Source organism: Lissotriton vulgaris, chromosome 3_1 (assembly GCF_964263255.1).
Source record: "Lissotriton vulgaris chromosome 3_1, aLisVul1.2, whole genome shotgun sequence".
NCBI classification, from domain to species: Eukaryota; Metazoa; Chordata; class Amphibia; order Caudata; family Salamandridae; genus Lissotriton; species Lissotriton vulgaris.
The window spans coordinates 326,744,430-326,761,935 of NC_141689.1; the positions used below are offsets into that span (position 1 = coordinate 326,744,430).

Below are 17,506 nucleotides of genomic sequence, written 5' to 3' on the forward strand. Positions count from 1 at the left end.
ATTATGCCTGTGTTCGTGGACACTGGAACTCCCGTAATGCAGTGATTATTTCATCTAGAACTGGCTTCTGGGTCTTAATTCTTAGCTTGAATTACTGGTAGTTGCTTCTCTATTTGTGAGCATAATGTGCACAATGTGCCCAAGGTGTCTTCTGCCGCGGAGATCCGTTGTTCTGCTTCCGTAATTCGGGCCCCTTGCTTATCCAGCTTCACAGCCATAAGGTCCATTTTAAGATTGAGGGTATCTATCTGGCTATCAATGGACCGTAAGCTGTGTTGCATTGCCAATGAAGTGCTCTCCAGAGTTGTGCCTCCCCCTGCCTACGTATCTTGCTCAGTATGCGATGCCACGTGAGGTTGGAATTTGGTAAGGCACCTGGACTCAAAAGTGAGTTTGGACTGCTGCTTTCCCATCTTTCCCATGGCAGCCCCTTTTCATCTTTCCAGTAGTGATGTTAAGGTCAGCCGCCCCCTTAAAGTAATGTCCCGCCACTTAATTAGTGGTTTGCTTGCATCTCGCAAAGTAGCAGTGCTATGTGCACAGGGCTTATTTTTTTGTCTTCCACTGCCTGTGTTGCTGCTCTCTTATTCTCCCCGCCCAGTTATCTTACTGCGTTTGTAGTTACTCATGTGCTATCCTCACGGTTTTGGGACGCGCAGTGAGGGATTCCTATTTGCAATCCTCCCTTGTTTGTGAAGCCACGGGCACTCCTCCTGTACTGTTTAGCTTTGTACGGCGGCGCCAATTCATTCTTCCCCTGCAGTTCAGGTCAAATTCGAGCCTTCACTGCCTGTGATCATTCGCGGCCTAGTTTTCCAGGTGTGTGCACAAAGCTCTTTCCGAGCGGCTGCTCAGGATCACGGTCTGCTTGTGCATTCACTCCGCGATGCTCCCGTGCAGCTTCCAACCCGTGCCCCACATGCCCGCTACAGGCACTTCACTGCCTTGCTGTCGCTGGTTCAAACTGGTTCTTCGAGGCAACTCACCAGTCTGTTGCCTGGTCCGGACTTTGCATCAGGTCAGGAATTCATGTGTAGCAGCCTCAATCGTCCTCTCTGTTTGTCTGTGTCCCGTGTTCGTCCACAGCAAGGGGTTGCTGGCCTATTTCGCCTCTTGCAAGCCATCAAACCTTTCTTTGGGACATATCTGCACTGTCCCTGTGCCATTTCTCTTGCAATGGCAGCTCTAATGCAGGATTTTTAAGCAGATTGTGGCCCGAGCAGCACTAATGTGTGGCCATCTTGCTTCGGGCTCTCTAGCGCCCTCGTACTGTCTAAATCACAAAACAGATTTTTTGTTATAGGTGAAGACGGATCATGCATGCAGGCCATGACATAGGTCTGTCCCACAAATTGTGGTCTTTTTGGATTGGGATGGGTGCCTAAAGCACTACCCCCTATAGTGGTGGTAGATTATCGCCTTCACCAGGAATTAAGCAGCACAAGCTCAGTGATGGCAGCATACTGTGTGGTGTTCAGTAGTAATAAACAGGACCTTTTTGCCCTGTGTCACTGGAGTAAGGCCTACTTTTACACTCCCCGCCCAGTTATCTTACTGCATTTGTACTCATGTGTTATCCTCACGGTTGTGGGAAGCGTGTGAGGGATTCCTATTTGCAATCCTCCCTTATTTGTGAGGCCACAGGGTCTCCTGTACTGTTTAGCTTTGTATGGCGGCGCCAATTCATTTTTCATCCTGCAGTTAATGTCAAATTCGGCCCGTCACTGCCCAAGATCATCCGCACCCCAGTTTTCCAGGTGCATGCCAAAGCTCTGTCCGAGTGGCTGCTCGGGATCCCGGTCTGCTTATGGAAGGTTATCGCCTTCACCAGTAATTAAGCAGCACAAGTGCGGTGATGGCAGCATACTGTGTAGTGGTCAGTAGTAATGAACAGGACCTTTTTACCCTGTGTCACTGGAGTGAGGCCTACAGGCCCACTCACCTTTTTAACAGTTCTGCTGCTGTGTGCTTAACTCACCCTTGGGCTAAATCAGGTAGATGTGGAGTGCTGCTTAGCACAGGAGAAATAACTCTGCGTTACTTGCATGTGAGCCTGGTAAGGGTACAGTTCAAGGATGGAGCAGTACTGTGCCTTGCATGTGTGGTTAGTAGATTTACGAGGAGTATGTATGCAGAGAGGGATACAATACATGAGAGATGTAGATCTGTGCAGTGCTTGTCTGGATAAAGCATGTGCTGCTATGCAAGATACAATACATGATGTTGTGCAGCGCACATAGTGAATTTGTATGCTGGCAGTGTGTGTGTTTTAAAATAACATGCCCTGGTTAAAGACAGATTAGGGTCAGTGCTGAACAGTGAGCACAGACTGAGGGCCTGATTTAAATCTTGGCGGATGGAATACTACAGCCCAAACGTGACGGATATCCTGTTTGCTGCATTATGATCTCCATAGGAAAGAATGGGATCGTAATACAGCTGATGGGATATCCGTCACGTTTCTGGCAGAGTATTCCTCTCCAAATCAGTCCCTGAGTGTGAGTGACAAATGTATCTGTACATGTTAGGGTAAAATAAAAACAAGCACTGGCGTTGCCAATAGGTCTCGCATTAGGAAAGTTTGAGCTATTGGTCTTGTAAATGAAATTTTTTTTTATTCATGTGTTGGTTTTGAAAATAGCTTAATTAATAGCTTTGCCATTTACAATGCCAATAGTTATAACATTCGCAAATGTGACACCTATAGCAAAGCGCACACACACACACACACACACATACATACTGCAGTCATTACAGATGTTAAACTGCAATCCCAATGACGGATGTTCTGACAAATTCATTTGTGTGTTAAAAGGTGAATGCAAGAAGAATGTTAAGCCACTTTAGAAACAAATGACAGATGTGACCACCCTACAGACTGGGTAAAAGTTTATTTTAAAAGTTACTTTGCACACAGTCAAACTGATGTTTAGTGGCATTTATCATTTTTTAACTACTTATTAAACAGATGGAATAAAGCTCAAATCCCAAAGCACCATTGTTGAGGTCCGATCTATAAAGACCATCTCTCAGCGTTGCAACCAGAGTTGGGAAGGAGTGGAGGGGGCCGTGATTTGTCCTTCTGGCAACTCCCCCACGCCCCCCAAGTGCTGTATTTTGCCTTGTCAACAGGGTGTGTGGGTCACTAGAGATTACAAGATCATCATAGTACCCAAATGCAAGCTGGAGTACACACGAATGTTACCTCCTCTTGCCCCGCCTTCGCCCCTTGCCCCACATGAGCACATTTTACACGTAATGGAATGAGAAATAGATTATATTGTTAAACAGCACGATGGGGTCACAGCCAGAACGCAGCACGTTTCAGATTTAAAACTGAAGCTTGACAGCTGCTCTTAAGTGCCTGCTGAGCAATGGAATATGCATGCAACACGCATTCAAACAAGATTGAGAGCACACCACCTATAAAAGCATGTCTAAAGTACTGTTTTAGTACTTTAGCATTCTTGTTAAAATAATAAGAAATGACGAAGTACCCAGCAGTGTCAGATGCATGTATAATTTAAGAATAGCAATTATACAATGTGCATATTCCACAAACATATTTAGTAGCAACATTTAGGTTGCAGCAAGAAGTGTATTTCCATTAATCTGTTTAATGCACAGATTTCATCTCATTGCAGAACAGCTGGCTGACTTTTATCTAAACATTAAAAAAACAGAACTGTTTCGTTCACCAATCTGGCATACAGATGATCTGACCGATTCTAACAAGCAAGAAACCGTTTTAGATATTTTCGGTTTACAAAAGGGGGTGGTGATGAACAGAGTGTCTGAGTTCAACAGACCACTCTTACCCAGTCCAAAGATCAGGGCTTGATCCATCACCGTTATTTATCTCACTGCCCCATCCCAGCTCAGAACCTGGCTATATGCAAATCAGTCTGTCCCTGGCCCAGTGCATCATGGGAACAGGGCAGACTAAACTACCAAGCCAATTCTTCACCAGAAAGGAGACAAGCTACCGGGGACCGGTTTCTGGCATTTCAGCCTTCTTCGGCCCGGCTTGCTTGAATCCTGATGGAGCAGTGAGAAAGGGACTCATGTCTGAGTATACCCTGCCACACCTATAGTGGCCAAAAACGATTTACAAAAGGGGGTGGTGATATTTTCGGGGCATGGGAAATTCATATTGTAACTTCTGGGTAAGCAACATACATACACATCAACCTCTTATCACTATGTTGCAAGCAAGCATTGAGGGAGAGTGTTGCCTTCTCTGCTTTTGGCTTTTACTGACACAAAGACAGGAAAAGCAGGGGAGGTGTGCGTCTGACGGCAGAATGAATACAGACTGCTGATCAAACAAAAAAAATGTAGCCGCCTGGTGTTAGACAGAGATTCATGAATATGCGTGACCAATTTGACGAATACAGCTTTATCCAAGCTGTAGCGTGTACCGCCTCGAAAATACCTGACAATGTATTAGCCATACAAAGGGATGGACTGCAGACTGCCTACCGTTCAAGGCAGGCCTTGGATTTCATTACAGGCTTCAGCCACATAACACTGGGGGAATTCTTGTGAAATGTTGATGGATGTACCTTACATCTCTATGCGGCTATTTGAAGCTAGTCCTAAAAGCCTGATAACGGAGTCAGTGACTGTACATTTAATGTCGAGCCCAACACATCCACCCACACCGCCTGTCACTGCCGGATGTCAGATCTCATTAAAAAAAATCTGCAAGACTGTATAACACGTAGAAAGGAGATGTATTCAAGTTTTACATTCATCACACTACCATGTCTCAATACCCTTTATACAAGTACCTTATTACAACATGTTCTGACGGGCCAGCTGTGGCAAAGAACACGAAAAATCAACACGAGTAGGTCTGTTGCAAATAAATACAAGGCAGAGAAGGGGAGGGGGGAGGAGAAATCCGACACGGCGGGCATGGGAGGGGGCCGAGCGGCAATGAGGGTGTGAAGCGGCAGGGGCCTGGGGGAAGCTGGCTGGGGAGGGGGAGGAGAAATGAACAGATGTCCGTGAGGTGTGGGAGGAGTGCCTGATGCCGGATGGGGGCGGGGGAGCCTGGGAATGCGAGAGGCTGGGCTTGCATGCGATGCGCGTGCATGTTTGCTCACGTGATACACGTGAACTGCAAGAAAACCGCGGGGCTGAAAGCCCTTGGTTTGACTTGTGTTTTGCCGACATGAATTCTCGATCCGCTCGATGCGCTTGCGCGCATCGATAGGTCGCGAGACCTAAAAATGTATTAGTGCGGAACAGAAAGTGTGCTATGAATGTACACTGAGTGAGTGCACCTGTAGTGGTACATTGTATGGAGGACCCGGAGTTTCATTTTGGGAAGTCCAGGCTTGCCCAGTAAAAGCATTAGAAGGAGATTATTCCCCCAGGAAGATTGGTGTATTGTGGCATTCCTCTGAGCTGGGTGGGGACACACTGGATGGTAAAACGAGAGACTCTCTTCACTGTTCAAAAGACTGCGCTGTGATTCATTGCGAAATCACAAGAAAGGAACTTGGACGCAACCCAAAAGAGAGAGATGGGGCTGATAAGAGAATCATAAAGACTAATACTGAAGGTCTGGGATTAACCTGTTGGTGCACATATCACTGTGGCTGACATACAGGGGTGAACTCTGTTCAATCCAATGAAATGTGTTGCGGGCAATCCGCTTCAGAGTCGCCCACTGTAGCAGACCTCGTTGATGAAGTATGATGAAAAGGAGAAGTAACCTCTTCAAAAGAAGCAGAACCCCAACATAAAACTTCAAAGAACCAGACTCTTAAATCACTTCTGGTGTCTGGTGAAGGACTATAAGAAAGGGAGGTTGAGTCCCCAAAGATTTGTCAATGGGGCTGTGTGAGAAGGAGAAGCTCTGCAAGACTGCTCCCTGTGACCATGACTGGGAGCCAAGGCTGCTAGTCTTCCTGCTTGGTAAGTGGACATCACTCAAGGAAACCAAGACAACCTATCCTGGAGCCTGGAGCACCGGCACCTGCCTGCATGCCAAGACCAGTGCGCCCTCTGAGTAAGAGGAGGGCATTGAAAGGAGCAAGGTCGAGTGGAGAGCACCTACTGTAAGGACTCCCTGTGCGAGATGTGAAGATTTGACTCAGCACCAATCAAGCTGTCGCCCTTGTCCAAGATTGTTTTTGGCGACCCCCATATGCCAAGAGAGAGCCACCATAGACTTAGCCGTGTGTTGAGCATTGTACTGGTCTTGCTACACCCTTACTGCCATGCTTTAGTGACCCCATATGCCAGAGGGTGTTACCTGTAAATTACCATTTGAAGGAGGGCCAAGACTTGTGATCTTCTGGGCAAGGGCACTGATGCTGGAAGAACCTGTGCCTGTATCAACACAAGCCGGGGCGACTGCGTTTCTCAGCAGGCGCTACCGATACCAACACTGCCAACAGTTTCAGGCTGCCACCCGAAGGAGAAACTGAGGCTCTGTTCCATGAGTTAGACCCACACTTGGAGGGAACTGCCCCTGACTCTTCACTAAGGACTGCTGGAGATGCTGCGGACAGCATTGCATCCTCGCTGGCTCCAGTTGGGAGCTGAAGAAAGAATTCTGTAAACCCCCACCACCATTGAACAAAGACAACTTACTGCATCTTTGCAAGCAGAGAGCTGCTCTGACATCTGGGAGATCTCTGGCAGCAGCATTCAGGATAGACAGACTGAGCCACTGAGTTTTGACGCATGGGCTGCAAGCAGCCTTACCGCTCAGAACTGAGCAAGATTCACAAGTGCACGTTTGAAGGTGCTCGCTGCATCACTGAACTCTTCTGTTCTGCAAGAGCATTTAAGACATGAACTGGGTCAGTTGAAGTCCCGGGGATTTCACTACAAACGGTGCTGACGCTATTCGACTCTTTTGACTAAGTTCCAAAACAGTCAAAAGGGAGAACTCTTTAGTAGGGCCTAAAAGTTTGGATTCCATGATGCAGCCACTAGTAAATTTGGAATAACTCTGAACACGGTACACGAAGGAGGGTGGGACAGAGATTCGCCTTACAACTACCAGTGCCCCAACCACAAGGGGGATTGTGTTGTTGCATTTGAATGTAACACTTTTTTTGCCTGTGTGGACTTAGAAATACATTGCTGCATTTTCCTATATAAGCAAGTATTTGGCTGGACATTGATTTATTGTTCTTACTGTTTGCACTTTGAGTTATGAGGCACATTCACTGACCCATATCTACACCTTGCCCCCCCCCCTCCCCAGAAGTAGCCTTAACTGCTCAACAGCAGTTATCAATGAGAGTAAAGTATTGAAGGGGTACTTGGCCGACTTGTGCGGGATCCATAGTAAGTCATCCCAGGGACATCAGGAGTAAAAAGCCTCAACCACCACGATTACGCCCAGGAGCCCATGCATGTCCTGTGTGGCCCTTTGCAAGGGATTATGACAGAGCCTATCCTAGATGTACCTTTTATATGTCCGTCATCTCAATTAATGGAAAGTGGTGATGCAATCATTTCTATGTGAGAAAGGAAGTCAAGAAGTTTCATTGTGTGGCACACTGTGCAGCGAGGCTTAACAAATGTCAGAAGCAGCTTTGGGGAATGGATGTGTGTTAACTAAACTCCCGCTCTTAAAATCATAGTTCTGCTGCCAAACAGATTTTTGTTTTGAACCTCCTAAAACAGTGAAAAATGTTTTTCTGCACCACCTGCACTGACTCTGATCCTTTACTGTCTGAACAGTTTATGGTAGATCAGAGCCTAGATCGTGGCATCTGTGAGTGTTTTTGGTGCCCATATCACTTTGATTGGTTAATACCAGAAGCTTTGTGAGGACTATGTTTTGAAAACTTTTAACTGACTATACCTCGTATATTTTATTGAAATCACAATTGTTTAATGCACATAGGGAGTGTACTATGCAATTTGAAATCTTCTAGATGTATTATATATCTTAATCTTTTATTTTTACTTTTTATGAATAAGAATCTAAACCACGAGCAGTCTCAAAAGATAAAAAATCAAAGAAAGGTGATTCTCCCTCAAGAACGAAGTCTGGAAAGTCAGGTAACATACATTTTTTGTAATTGGTATTTATTCTAGGTAGTATGTATTCATATTCTTCAGTTATTTAAACTGATATATGTTTCTATAACTACAGCCTGTATAGAGCCAGATGATTATTACATGCCATATTTTTGCATCAAGGCCCTCATAATATTGTCACAAGGTTTTGAAGACCTCCCCTTCTCCTCCCATCCACTTTATTGTATATCCTTTTTTTCAGTCATAACAGGAGGATCCCTCTAATCCATTTATGCCTTTTTGCTGTTGATTCAGTATACCATGTAGTGGTGATGCAATCTAATTTTCTAATCACTAAGCTAGCAAATGGGTCTCTTAATGAATGAAGAGCAGTCCCTTGATGCGTCCAGGATAGCTATTGTCTTCCTTCCTGATGGGAGTTTTTGTAGACCTGCTTTCAGTGGAGAACTACTAAACCATTGTGAATCTATTTATAATTTTGATGATCTTAGGAAACATGCTATCTCTCAACCTTACACCTACACATATTGGTTTCATCTACTTGGCAACAATTGCTCATGATTGGATTGTTTTCAGTGCACCAAAAAGTGACATCACCCATCACAGGAAAGAACATTGCATTACTCTGATGACAATGTAACTAATGTCCTAGAAGCACTAATCCTAGACCAGGACAGTCTTTCCCCTTTTAGCACTCTTCAAATGTCCCATTTGGGTTTCTTTCTATGATGGATTTCTTTCTATGACCCTCCTATATCAATTCATTCAAGCTTATAACCGAAATAAATCACAATGGTTCCATTTGTTCTCTGCTCCTATAGCGTTTTATCAATTGATAACATTCTCCATCACACTTATAATGAAGTGCATAATAAGTTCCCAGTGCTTTACAGTGCTCGCTAGGTTCCCACGGAGAACAACACATGGAAACATTGTGATTTGTTTAGATGGTCCATGGCCAGTGCTTCTAGGATATGCCATTTGGCGCCTTGGATCAGAGAGCGACCCCCCCCCCTCCAGCACACAATTAAAACAGGGAATGGGCAAAAAAATGGAATAACAACAAGAGTGCACTGATATTTAAATTCATGCAATGTAACTAATGTGACATTTGGGCCTGATGTTATCACAAGAAGTGGAATCATAGAAGATGTAAATCTGGTTTACATTTTCTTCTTTTAGGTCTGGCCTCTGAAGTCAGCATTAGTTGTCTCGTCAGACTTTTGTTTGTTATAGACACTTTAGTCAAAAATTGTGATCCAGAGGACAGTTAAGTTATGAGTCACACCTTGCTTCCTCCCACCACAGCATACTGCAGGGGGCAAAGAGTTTCCTCCCTTCTATGGGAATGGTGGCTTTCTCTCTATGAACAATGTTTTCATTCTCTCAAAGAGAAATCTAAGCAGCTTGTGGGGCAATGTTGTTTTTTTTTACTCTGCCTTTTTTCATTTAAATTGTAAGAGCCCAGCAACTCTTGCACAAATCTACCGGGCCACTCGTTTGTGTTGGTATGTATGTCAGTGTGTGCATACTTTATTATTATTTCTCTCAAATCATCCCAAGGTGGCCAGCCATGCGTGCACATGCATGTCTATGTGTATGAACAGATCAACAGCCATCTTGAAATTATTTTTGCTGTACAGTTTACAAAAAAAACAATCTTAGACTGCATGCACATAGATGCAAACACATATGTAAGCACAGGTGGCAATCTTGGAATGGTTAGTGTGAAAAATACCTTCAAGATAGCTATAAATGAGTGCCCAAGAGCACACACATGACGTTCGGAATAAGCAATAGAAAAACATTACTTTTTAATACTAATCACTTTTATTACGCTTTAATCCTGGGTTTAGAATTAGTGTGCACTTTCACTATGAAAAATATGTTGCAGTGTTTTCCGATGGCCCCGACCTGTGGGAATAATCGTGTTACTTTGCGTAAATATATGGAGGCCCAGTTTTGTCAGTGTTGCTATCAGGAAGAGTCACTCTAGAGAGTCAAATGGTTTCTCAGCATCTAATAAGGCAACCACCTCAGGGGTAGTGGGAGAGAGCCTATTCCGCACAGCAAATATAGTCTGAACGATTGGAGAGGTTGATCTGTGAGGAACAAAATCGGACTACACGAGGAGATAATTTGTTCCATCAGCAGGGGCAGTCTGGTGGCGAGTACTTTTTTCTGAAATCTTGTTGTCCATATTGAGAAGGGAAAGTGGGCGGTAGGAGGTACAGAAGTGTGGACCTTTACCCGGTTTCAAAAGAAGTGTGAGCATCGTTTCCCACAAGGTAGGTGCTAATGACCCCATGTCTAGGGTCTCTGTGTGCATGGTGAGGAGATGCAGCCCAGTTGTTGTTTTTAAGCTTTGTAAAATGCTCCTGGTAGGCCATATATGTCAGGGCCTTGGTTTTGTCCATGGTATCTATTGCCTGTATGAGTTCTTCACATGTTACAGGTTCGCTGAGGAAGTGACGTTGGCTGCCCATGAGCCACACCCTGGCAATTTCTGCGAGATAAGGTGAAATCGCTTGTACACTATCAGATGTGTGGTATGTGTATTATAGTTCATAGAATCACCGAAATTCGATCAGAATACCCTCATTATTGGATATAATATTCCTGGCGTTTAAGTGTAAGTTGGTGACATAGCCACTAAAGTGGTTGGGATGAAGCAGTTGTGCCATCATTTGGCCAGGACGTTCCCCATCACCATAGCAACTGGCAACTGCATGTTTCCCCAAATATGCTATTGCTCTGTCAACCAGATCGCAAAATTCAGTCAGTAGGAGTGAGTGCCTATGCAGTGAGGGGTGCCATCCAGCTGGGATGCAGCTAGATTGATATCGCGCAGCTGGGACTCGATCCGGGATTGTTGGGAGCTTATATTGTGCAGGACACCCACATGCTTAGTCATGCATAAGCCTCAGACGTAGTCCTTGAAGGCTTCCCAGAGAGGCTTGAGTTGATATGGTGCCAGAATGTAAGGTAAAATACGCAACTATAGAGTCATGTAGTTCAGTGCGAAAGACCTGATCATGCAGGGCCTCACTAGGGAATCTCGAGGAGCACTCTAGTCCACCACTGTAGGGAATGTGTAGCCTCAGGGGGACTAGACAACGATCTGATGAAGTATATGGCAGAAGTTTCTCCTTTGTGGTTCAATGCAAGACATTGGCAGATAGTTGTGTCCATATGTCATGTAGAGTGGAATAGAACGTGTAGTCCGAGATGGAGGGGTGCCATGTGTGCCAGACATCATGGTGGGCATATGCATCAAGAATATGTCGAAGGGCTCCCTGAGCATGGGGTTTACCACTTGGTTGAGTGCTTGTGTAGTCTAGTTTTTTTTTTTTTACCAATTTGAAGTCTCCGTCCGTTATGTTTAGGTCTGCTTCTACCCTCCCCATGTGTGTGCATATGTCAAGGAAGAGCTCAGGAGCTCCAACATGTGGGGCATATATGTTAATCACTTGTGAATTTTTGTCATCTAGGATGCCTGATAATAAGAGATAATGAACATATGGGTCTGCATGGCTATCACACAAGGATTAGGGAACACATATGTATGAGGATATAAACTCCTGTGGAATAGGAACTATAACAAGAAAACTAACAATGGGTAGCCCAAGTAGTCGTCTATGTCTGGGAGTCTATGGACGGGAGACAGGTTTCCTGGAATACGGCTATTTTTGTGCCATGCTGGGATAAGTATGAGAGAACCTGCATCCCCTTGCGTGGATTGTTAATACCATGACTTTTCTAAGTGAGGAAGATGATGTCTATCACCCTCTCCCAGCCATCATGAGGTGTCATTTGGAATGGTGACGTAAAAGAAGCTATGCCATCCTGTTGAGTAGCTCATTGTGTACCCAGTGAGCAATGGATAACATACAAAACTTAAACCTGCAAAATCCATTTCACCCACAACCCACCCACCCACACCAGATGATAAAACAATCCAGCTAATCCCAGAAAAAAGAAACACAAACCTAACCAATCCCATAAAGAACAAGCCAGTATATAGCACTGGGGGAAGGCAACACCTTGTCTTGGAGTGGTCCACCTGAAGTGGTAAAGAAGAATCAACTACATAGGATAGACCATAGTGAGTCAATATAAACAATAATGTGACATTGCCCTAGAGTAGTACAAGAGGATGGCCACGTGTTATGACTAGTGTCTGGTTGCGGGGGAACTGCGCTGCAGCATCCAGTGAGCCAGAGCACTCCCGGGTGTTCTGCCTACAGGAGGATGAGTTTGCAGCTAGTTGTTTGCAGAATTCAGTTACCTTTGCTGCAGTGTCGAAAAAACAGGGCTTCCCATTAACTTTAACACAGAGTTGTGCCGGGTAGAGCATGGCATCATTGAGGCCCAACTTGCGGAGCAAGTTTTTGGCATCAGTGAACTGTCAGCGGGCCTCCTGGACAGTTATGGTGAAATCTGAAGAGAGTGAAATGGAGGAACCATAGTATTGTAGCGGGCCGTCCTCATGGGCCTGGTGGAGTGCAGTGTCTCAGTCTCTGTAATTTAGGAGGCGTGCTATGATCAGCTGCAGGAGGTTTCATACTGGTGGAAGTGGGTCGAGCAATGAGCATGCTCCACTGTGAAAGTAGATGAGAAGTTTCTGTGATCTAAAAAGATCTGTGAAAAATTGTTCAATGAATGTATCTGGGCACCCCATATTTGTGGTAAGATATGCGAATATTGTTCCCAGGAGAACTCGCCTTCAAGTCCTCGTTTTTGATGACTACTATCATTAGATCCAATTCCAGTTTCTCAAAATGCATCATCCTCTAATTCAGAGATGCTCTCTTTGGTGCCATCAATCCTGGTATTTTGATGGTCCAGACACTCACCCTTTCGAGGAATGCACCTAGTGAGTGCTTTGAAATGGGCATCTATGGAGCAGAATCCAGCCCTGAGTTCTGCCATGAATGCGGCTGTACCAACAGTAGTGTTGGATCCTGCTTCTCTACCCAGGGGTCATCTTTGTGAGACTGAAAGCCCTGGTGTCTTGTCAGCTTGGACTGCTCAAAGAGCAGTTTCTGCTGTTTGGGGTCACCGCCCCATCTTGAGGGTCGAATAGAGTAGATAGTAGATAGACTGGTAAGTGGTGTAACGGAGATGGTATCTCTATAGCCAAGGAACAACTAATAGGACTGCACGACTATCCACACCAGCCGCAAAGCCCCAATCACACTTATTGAGGTGGGGTAAGTGGGGGTAGCAGGGATATTTCAAATGTCAGCAGGTGGAGGCTAAGGACAATCACAGAATGATGGCTCAGCCGTGTGTTACAGGAAACCTTGGAACACAAGAGGCTGCAGTCTGCCACACACATATAATGACAGTGCAGTGCAAGGATAGTGATGTTAGTGATTCAGTGTTATGGTAACAAGTCCGCGCCCACAGGGACAGCCCACTCAGTCCTGGAGGTAGATTGGCTTCCATGCAGCAGACCCCCACTCAGCGCCAGACTTCAAATGGTTGTAAGAGCCACAACATGGTCCTCCAACCTTGTCCAGGGGCCCACGTGATTTAGCAGATGAATGTGCTAGCTAGCATAGTGCAAGTGTTGAACTTGATAAAGGGAGAGAGGCCCTGCCTCTAACAAGAGAAAAGAAGTGGTGTTGTGAGGCTCCGCAGAGGAATTGATGAGTTGCTCACTGTAGGCCACAAGTGTAGACTGCAACACGTACAGGGCATGTTGGAAGGCCGCCTCGTGTAGAAGGTGAAGTTTCTGGGTCAGAAGTGTGAAATCTCAGGGGGTCGCCACGACTCCAGCAAGGTAGTGCACCCACTGGCAACTGGTCCAGGCAACCAGCAGACCCAAGACCTGGAAGGCTGCACCGAAGAGCAGGCAGCAAAGAGCAGGAGCCGTCACAGTAAGCAGGCGTTGAGGCGAGGCACAGGGCTGGTAGCCACCAACTGCACTTAGGTCTGCCCTCCCGATGCATAGCAGGAGAGGGGAAGTTAGGCTCACCCATGGTCCCTGTTGCCATAGTGCCTACAGATATGAGCAGGTCCGCATAAACCAGCCCCTTAGAAAAAGGGGCGGCAGGGTCCCAGCAATGGGGAAGCCGGCATTCCACATCCCTACAATGACGCCTACATGATAAGGATGGTGTCAGATGCGATGATGGCGGCGATTCATGCAGTTTGAGGCCACACCCACCAAAGCTTCACAGGCAGGTGGCCATCTTGGTCGTTGCTGTGGTCACGCTCCCATCAATGTGGTCAGTTATCAATATCTCTATAACTAATGTCAATGTGGTTTCTCGAGCTGATTCCCTGCAGGCCAGCGCTGCAGTTGCATGGACCATACTGAGATGATGGCAATGGCATTTACCTAATGTGCATGTGTCTGATGGTTCAGATGCACAGATGCACGGGCATCTTAAAAATGTTTTAGCTCACCACAATCTTAAAAGTATTTCACAACACTCCGATGTTGATATTGGAAAAAGTACTACAGTTATGGTCTTAATTACATACAAACATATCAGATATAGGTTGGAGGTCAGTTATAGTACAGAAGCAGACCTAATTGAGAGAGGGCTGATATTATATGCCAAGGCACACTCCTGGTTGCCTCTAAAACTAGCATGCTTGTTTTAAAATGTATGATATATTGTAGACTTGGTAATAATGCCTGTTAAAGGGACAAAGGGCCGATGTACAAAACTTTTTACAGTCACAAGAAACTGAGAATTGGTGTTTGCAACCCCAAAAATGTTTTTTCTTTGGTGTCAACCCCATTTTAAGGGACTGTAAATATTTAGCTGTATTCGGGAAGGGTATGCTGTGCCCATTCCTTGCAAATGCTGACTTGATATCCACTGTGTCTATGGTTTGCAAATTTAATTCTGGTTGCAAACCATTGTAAAGTTACTGACTCCTTTATTTCTTTGTGGATTTTTTAAAAGGTTTCGGGGGAGTAGGCAATGGTCAAAGCCACCACTGCAAACCCTGATTCAACCTTACAAACTTTTTTTTAAAGCTGCCCATTTTTCTTTAACCGAAATGAGCTGCTTTTAAAAAACACTTTTTTTAAATCATAGACATGGTAGTCTGCTGACTCATGCAGGTCATCATTTGTATGATTTGTCCAATCGTATTGAGTCACAATTTACAACGAACCTCATTAATATTATTAAGGTAGGCCAGACTGCTATATACTCTTATTCAGAATTTACATATCGAAATATAAGTACAAAGGTTGGTTTGAAAAATTCAATACTGGCCGCCCATTGGGACTGCTTTTTGAGACTAGTATAATCGTACATCTGGCCTAAAGTGATTTAATTAGCATATAACTTGTTATTTTGCCCCATAAGGAATACACGAATGAGAGGATACTAAATGCTGGTATACCGTCAAAGACACATCTTGAGGTTACTGTGATTTTTGGTAAGGGGACACGTTCCCATTCAGAAAGGTAGTCATGTGGCACCCTGCAAACAAAATTACCATAACATCTAAGACTGAAGGTATTGCATTATAATAAATTACCATATGTTGTTTGAAATTACTTTGAATGCAGATATTCGTGATTTTGATTTTTTTTGTGCATGCATGTCTAAGATTCCCGAGGTAGATCACCTGGCAAGAAATCAAAACCTTCTACCCCTGACGAGCCACCTCCTCCTCCTGAACCGCCGGGACCTCCACCAATCCAACCAGGATCAGATGAATGGGTATACGTGGATGAACCACTTCCAAAGGTAATTCACTGAAGAATAAGTAGTACTTTATTGTATCTTCCCTCTGTCTTGTTTTAACCTCTGGTTTGTGTTAAAGAGGATGTTTTTCCTTGATTGTCAGTGCTTCTCTGATAGAACTTTCCTGATTGTGGATGAGAAATATGCATTCATTGTACACCATTAAAAAATGAAAAACACGTCCAAGCATAGTTGGGCAGATCGGTATCCGACCCAGGAATACTGCTTCACCAAACGTATAATAGGCTTCCCTACCTAGACCCAAAAGATGATGGTGTTAAGGATACACATTGAGGTATAGAAGTTAATTCCAAGTTCAAGATTAAACCTGCATCACTTGCTCTTTCTTCTATAATGAGATAATATTTTCATTTTCAGCAGCCACCACGTTAGATCAGTAAGTCCACAGCTTGTACTGCCTGCTACATTTCTCCAGTGTTTGTGTATTGTGCACGTGCCACAGAATGTCTTCAGTAGCGGCACCCCCCCCCCCCCAAGCGCCTTGAGACCCTACGGGTATGTAGCGCGCTTTACAAGTGTCACTGATTGATTGATTGATATCCTGTCTCTCCCAGTTCAGTAGGCAACCTTAAACTTAAACCAATGATATGAGTTACAAATTGCAGCCTTCTTTTACAGGGAAAGAGTAACTGTGGTTGTCCCATTACAGTGGATCTTAAAATGGCCAGCCCCATACACAGCCCTGTTGCAAATCCAGGGGAAGCGCAAAGGAGGCTATTACATGTTGCATCTAGATGCAATAGAACCCTTTGCTAAGTTTCACACATACAGTTGTGCTATAACTCCAACTGGTAGTTTTAGAAACAATCATGAGGATCAAAGTTTCTCTGAGCCTTTTTGAATTATTGATAACATTCTTTAAAGACCTATGCAACTGGTTACAATGCAATTGAAGGTTGAATGAGTGATCATTAGTTGGTTTTCTCCAATGCCAATTTTTCGCTTTTGATATTGAGATTCTTTTCTTCCAGACAACTGTCCCGACAGACACAATATTTCTGCCTGTTTATCTGATGTAAAATCCTGAATGTGATGACATCACCTATGTCTTAACATTGTTAAAATCGATATCCTTCAACTTGAGTCCCAACCTACTCCATTTCATGGGTTTGACCTGCCAGAAAATGGAAGTCCCAAAAATATCTGTGTCTGTGGGTACATAACGTGGGAGTGTTTTTGACCAAGCAGTACGCATGCATCTTTATAACCTTTCTATTGGGAATTATGTTTTAGACATCTAACTTAGAAGTTTGCAGTAGTTTTTTTCTGTGGTGTTCTATTGTTTTCCTATTGATCTTCACTCTCCAATGTCCCTGATAAAGTGACAAGAGTTATTTATGGTCTTTTAAAATGTGGCCATATTCCCAGCCAATGGAAAGAACTCTGTTGGTTGACTACTGCTTCTCAGATCAAATTTAGAGATCTCCTTTTTAGTTTGGAAGTTATTACACAGCTTGTTATTGAAATACCGGTCTAGTTACTTCCAATTTGCAAGACTTCAAGGAGCCTTACAAGCTTTAAAGGATCTGAAACTTTCACCTACAAAATGGCAATACTTCAGACTTGGAGTGAAATTATAGGTACTGACAACTGCTTCAATTTGGAATCATTTAATTTCTTATTTGAGGGTCATTCTAAACATGTTCATGTTTTAATACAAACTAAAATAAATTCCTTCGAAGGGTGGACTGAATGTACAACTTTTGTCAGACAGTTCTTTAACGTATTGCTTGATTATACCCGAGGTC

General features: G+C 44.4%; 1 protein-coding gene across 1 annotated transcript in view; it reads left to right on the forward strand.

The window, feature by feature from the left end:
* SPEF2 (sperm flagellar and cilia associated 2) overlaps positions 1-17,506 on the forward strand; it is a 1,087,451-nt gene that overhangs the window by 465,809 nt on the left and 604,136 nt on the right. Inside the window, exons 18-19 of the mRNA XM_086960525.1 lie at positions 7,957-8,037; positions 15,601-15,740. Coding sequence (XP_086816651.1) covers positions 7,957-8,037; positions 15,601-15,740 — 221 coding nt within the window. The remainder of the gene's footprint in view (positions 1-7,956; positions 8,038-15,600; positions 15,741-17,506) is intronic.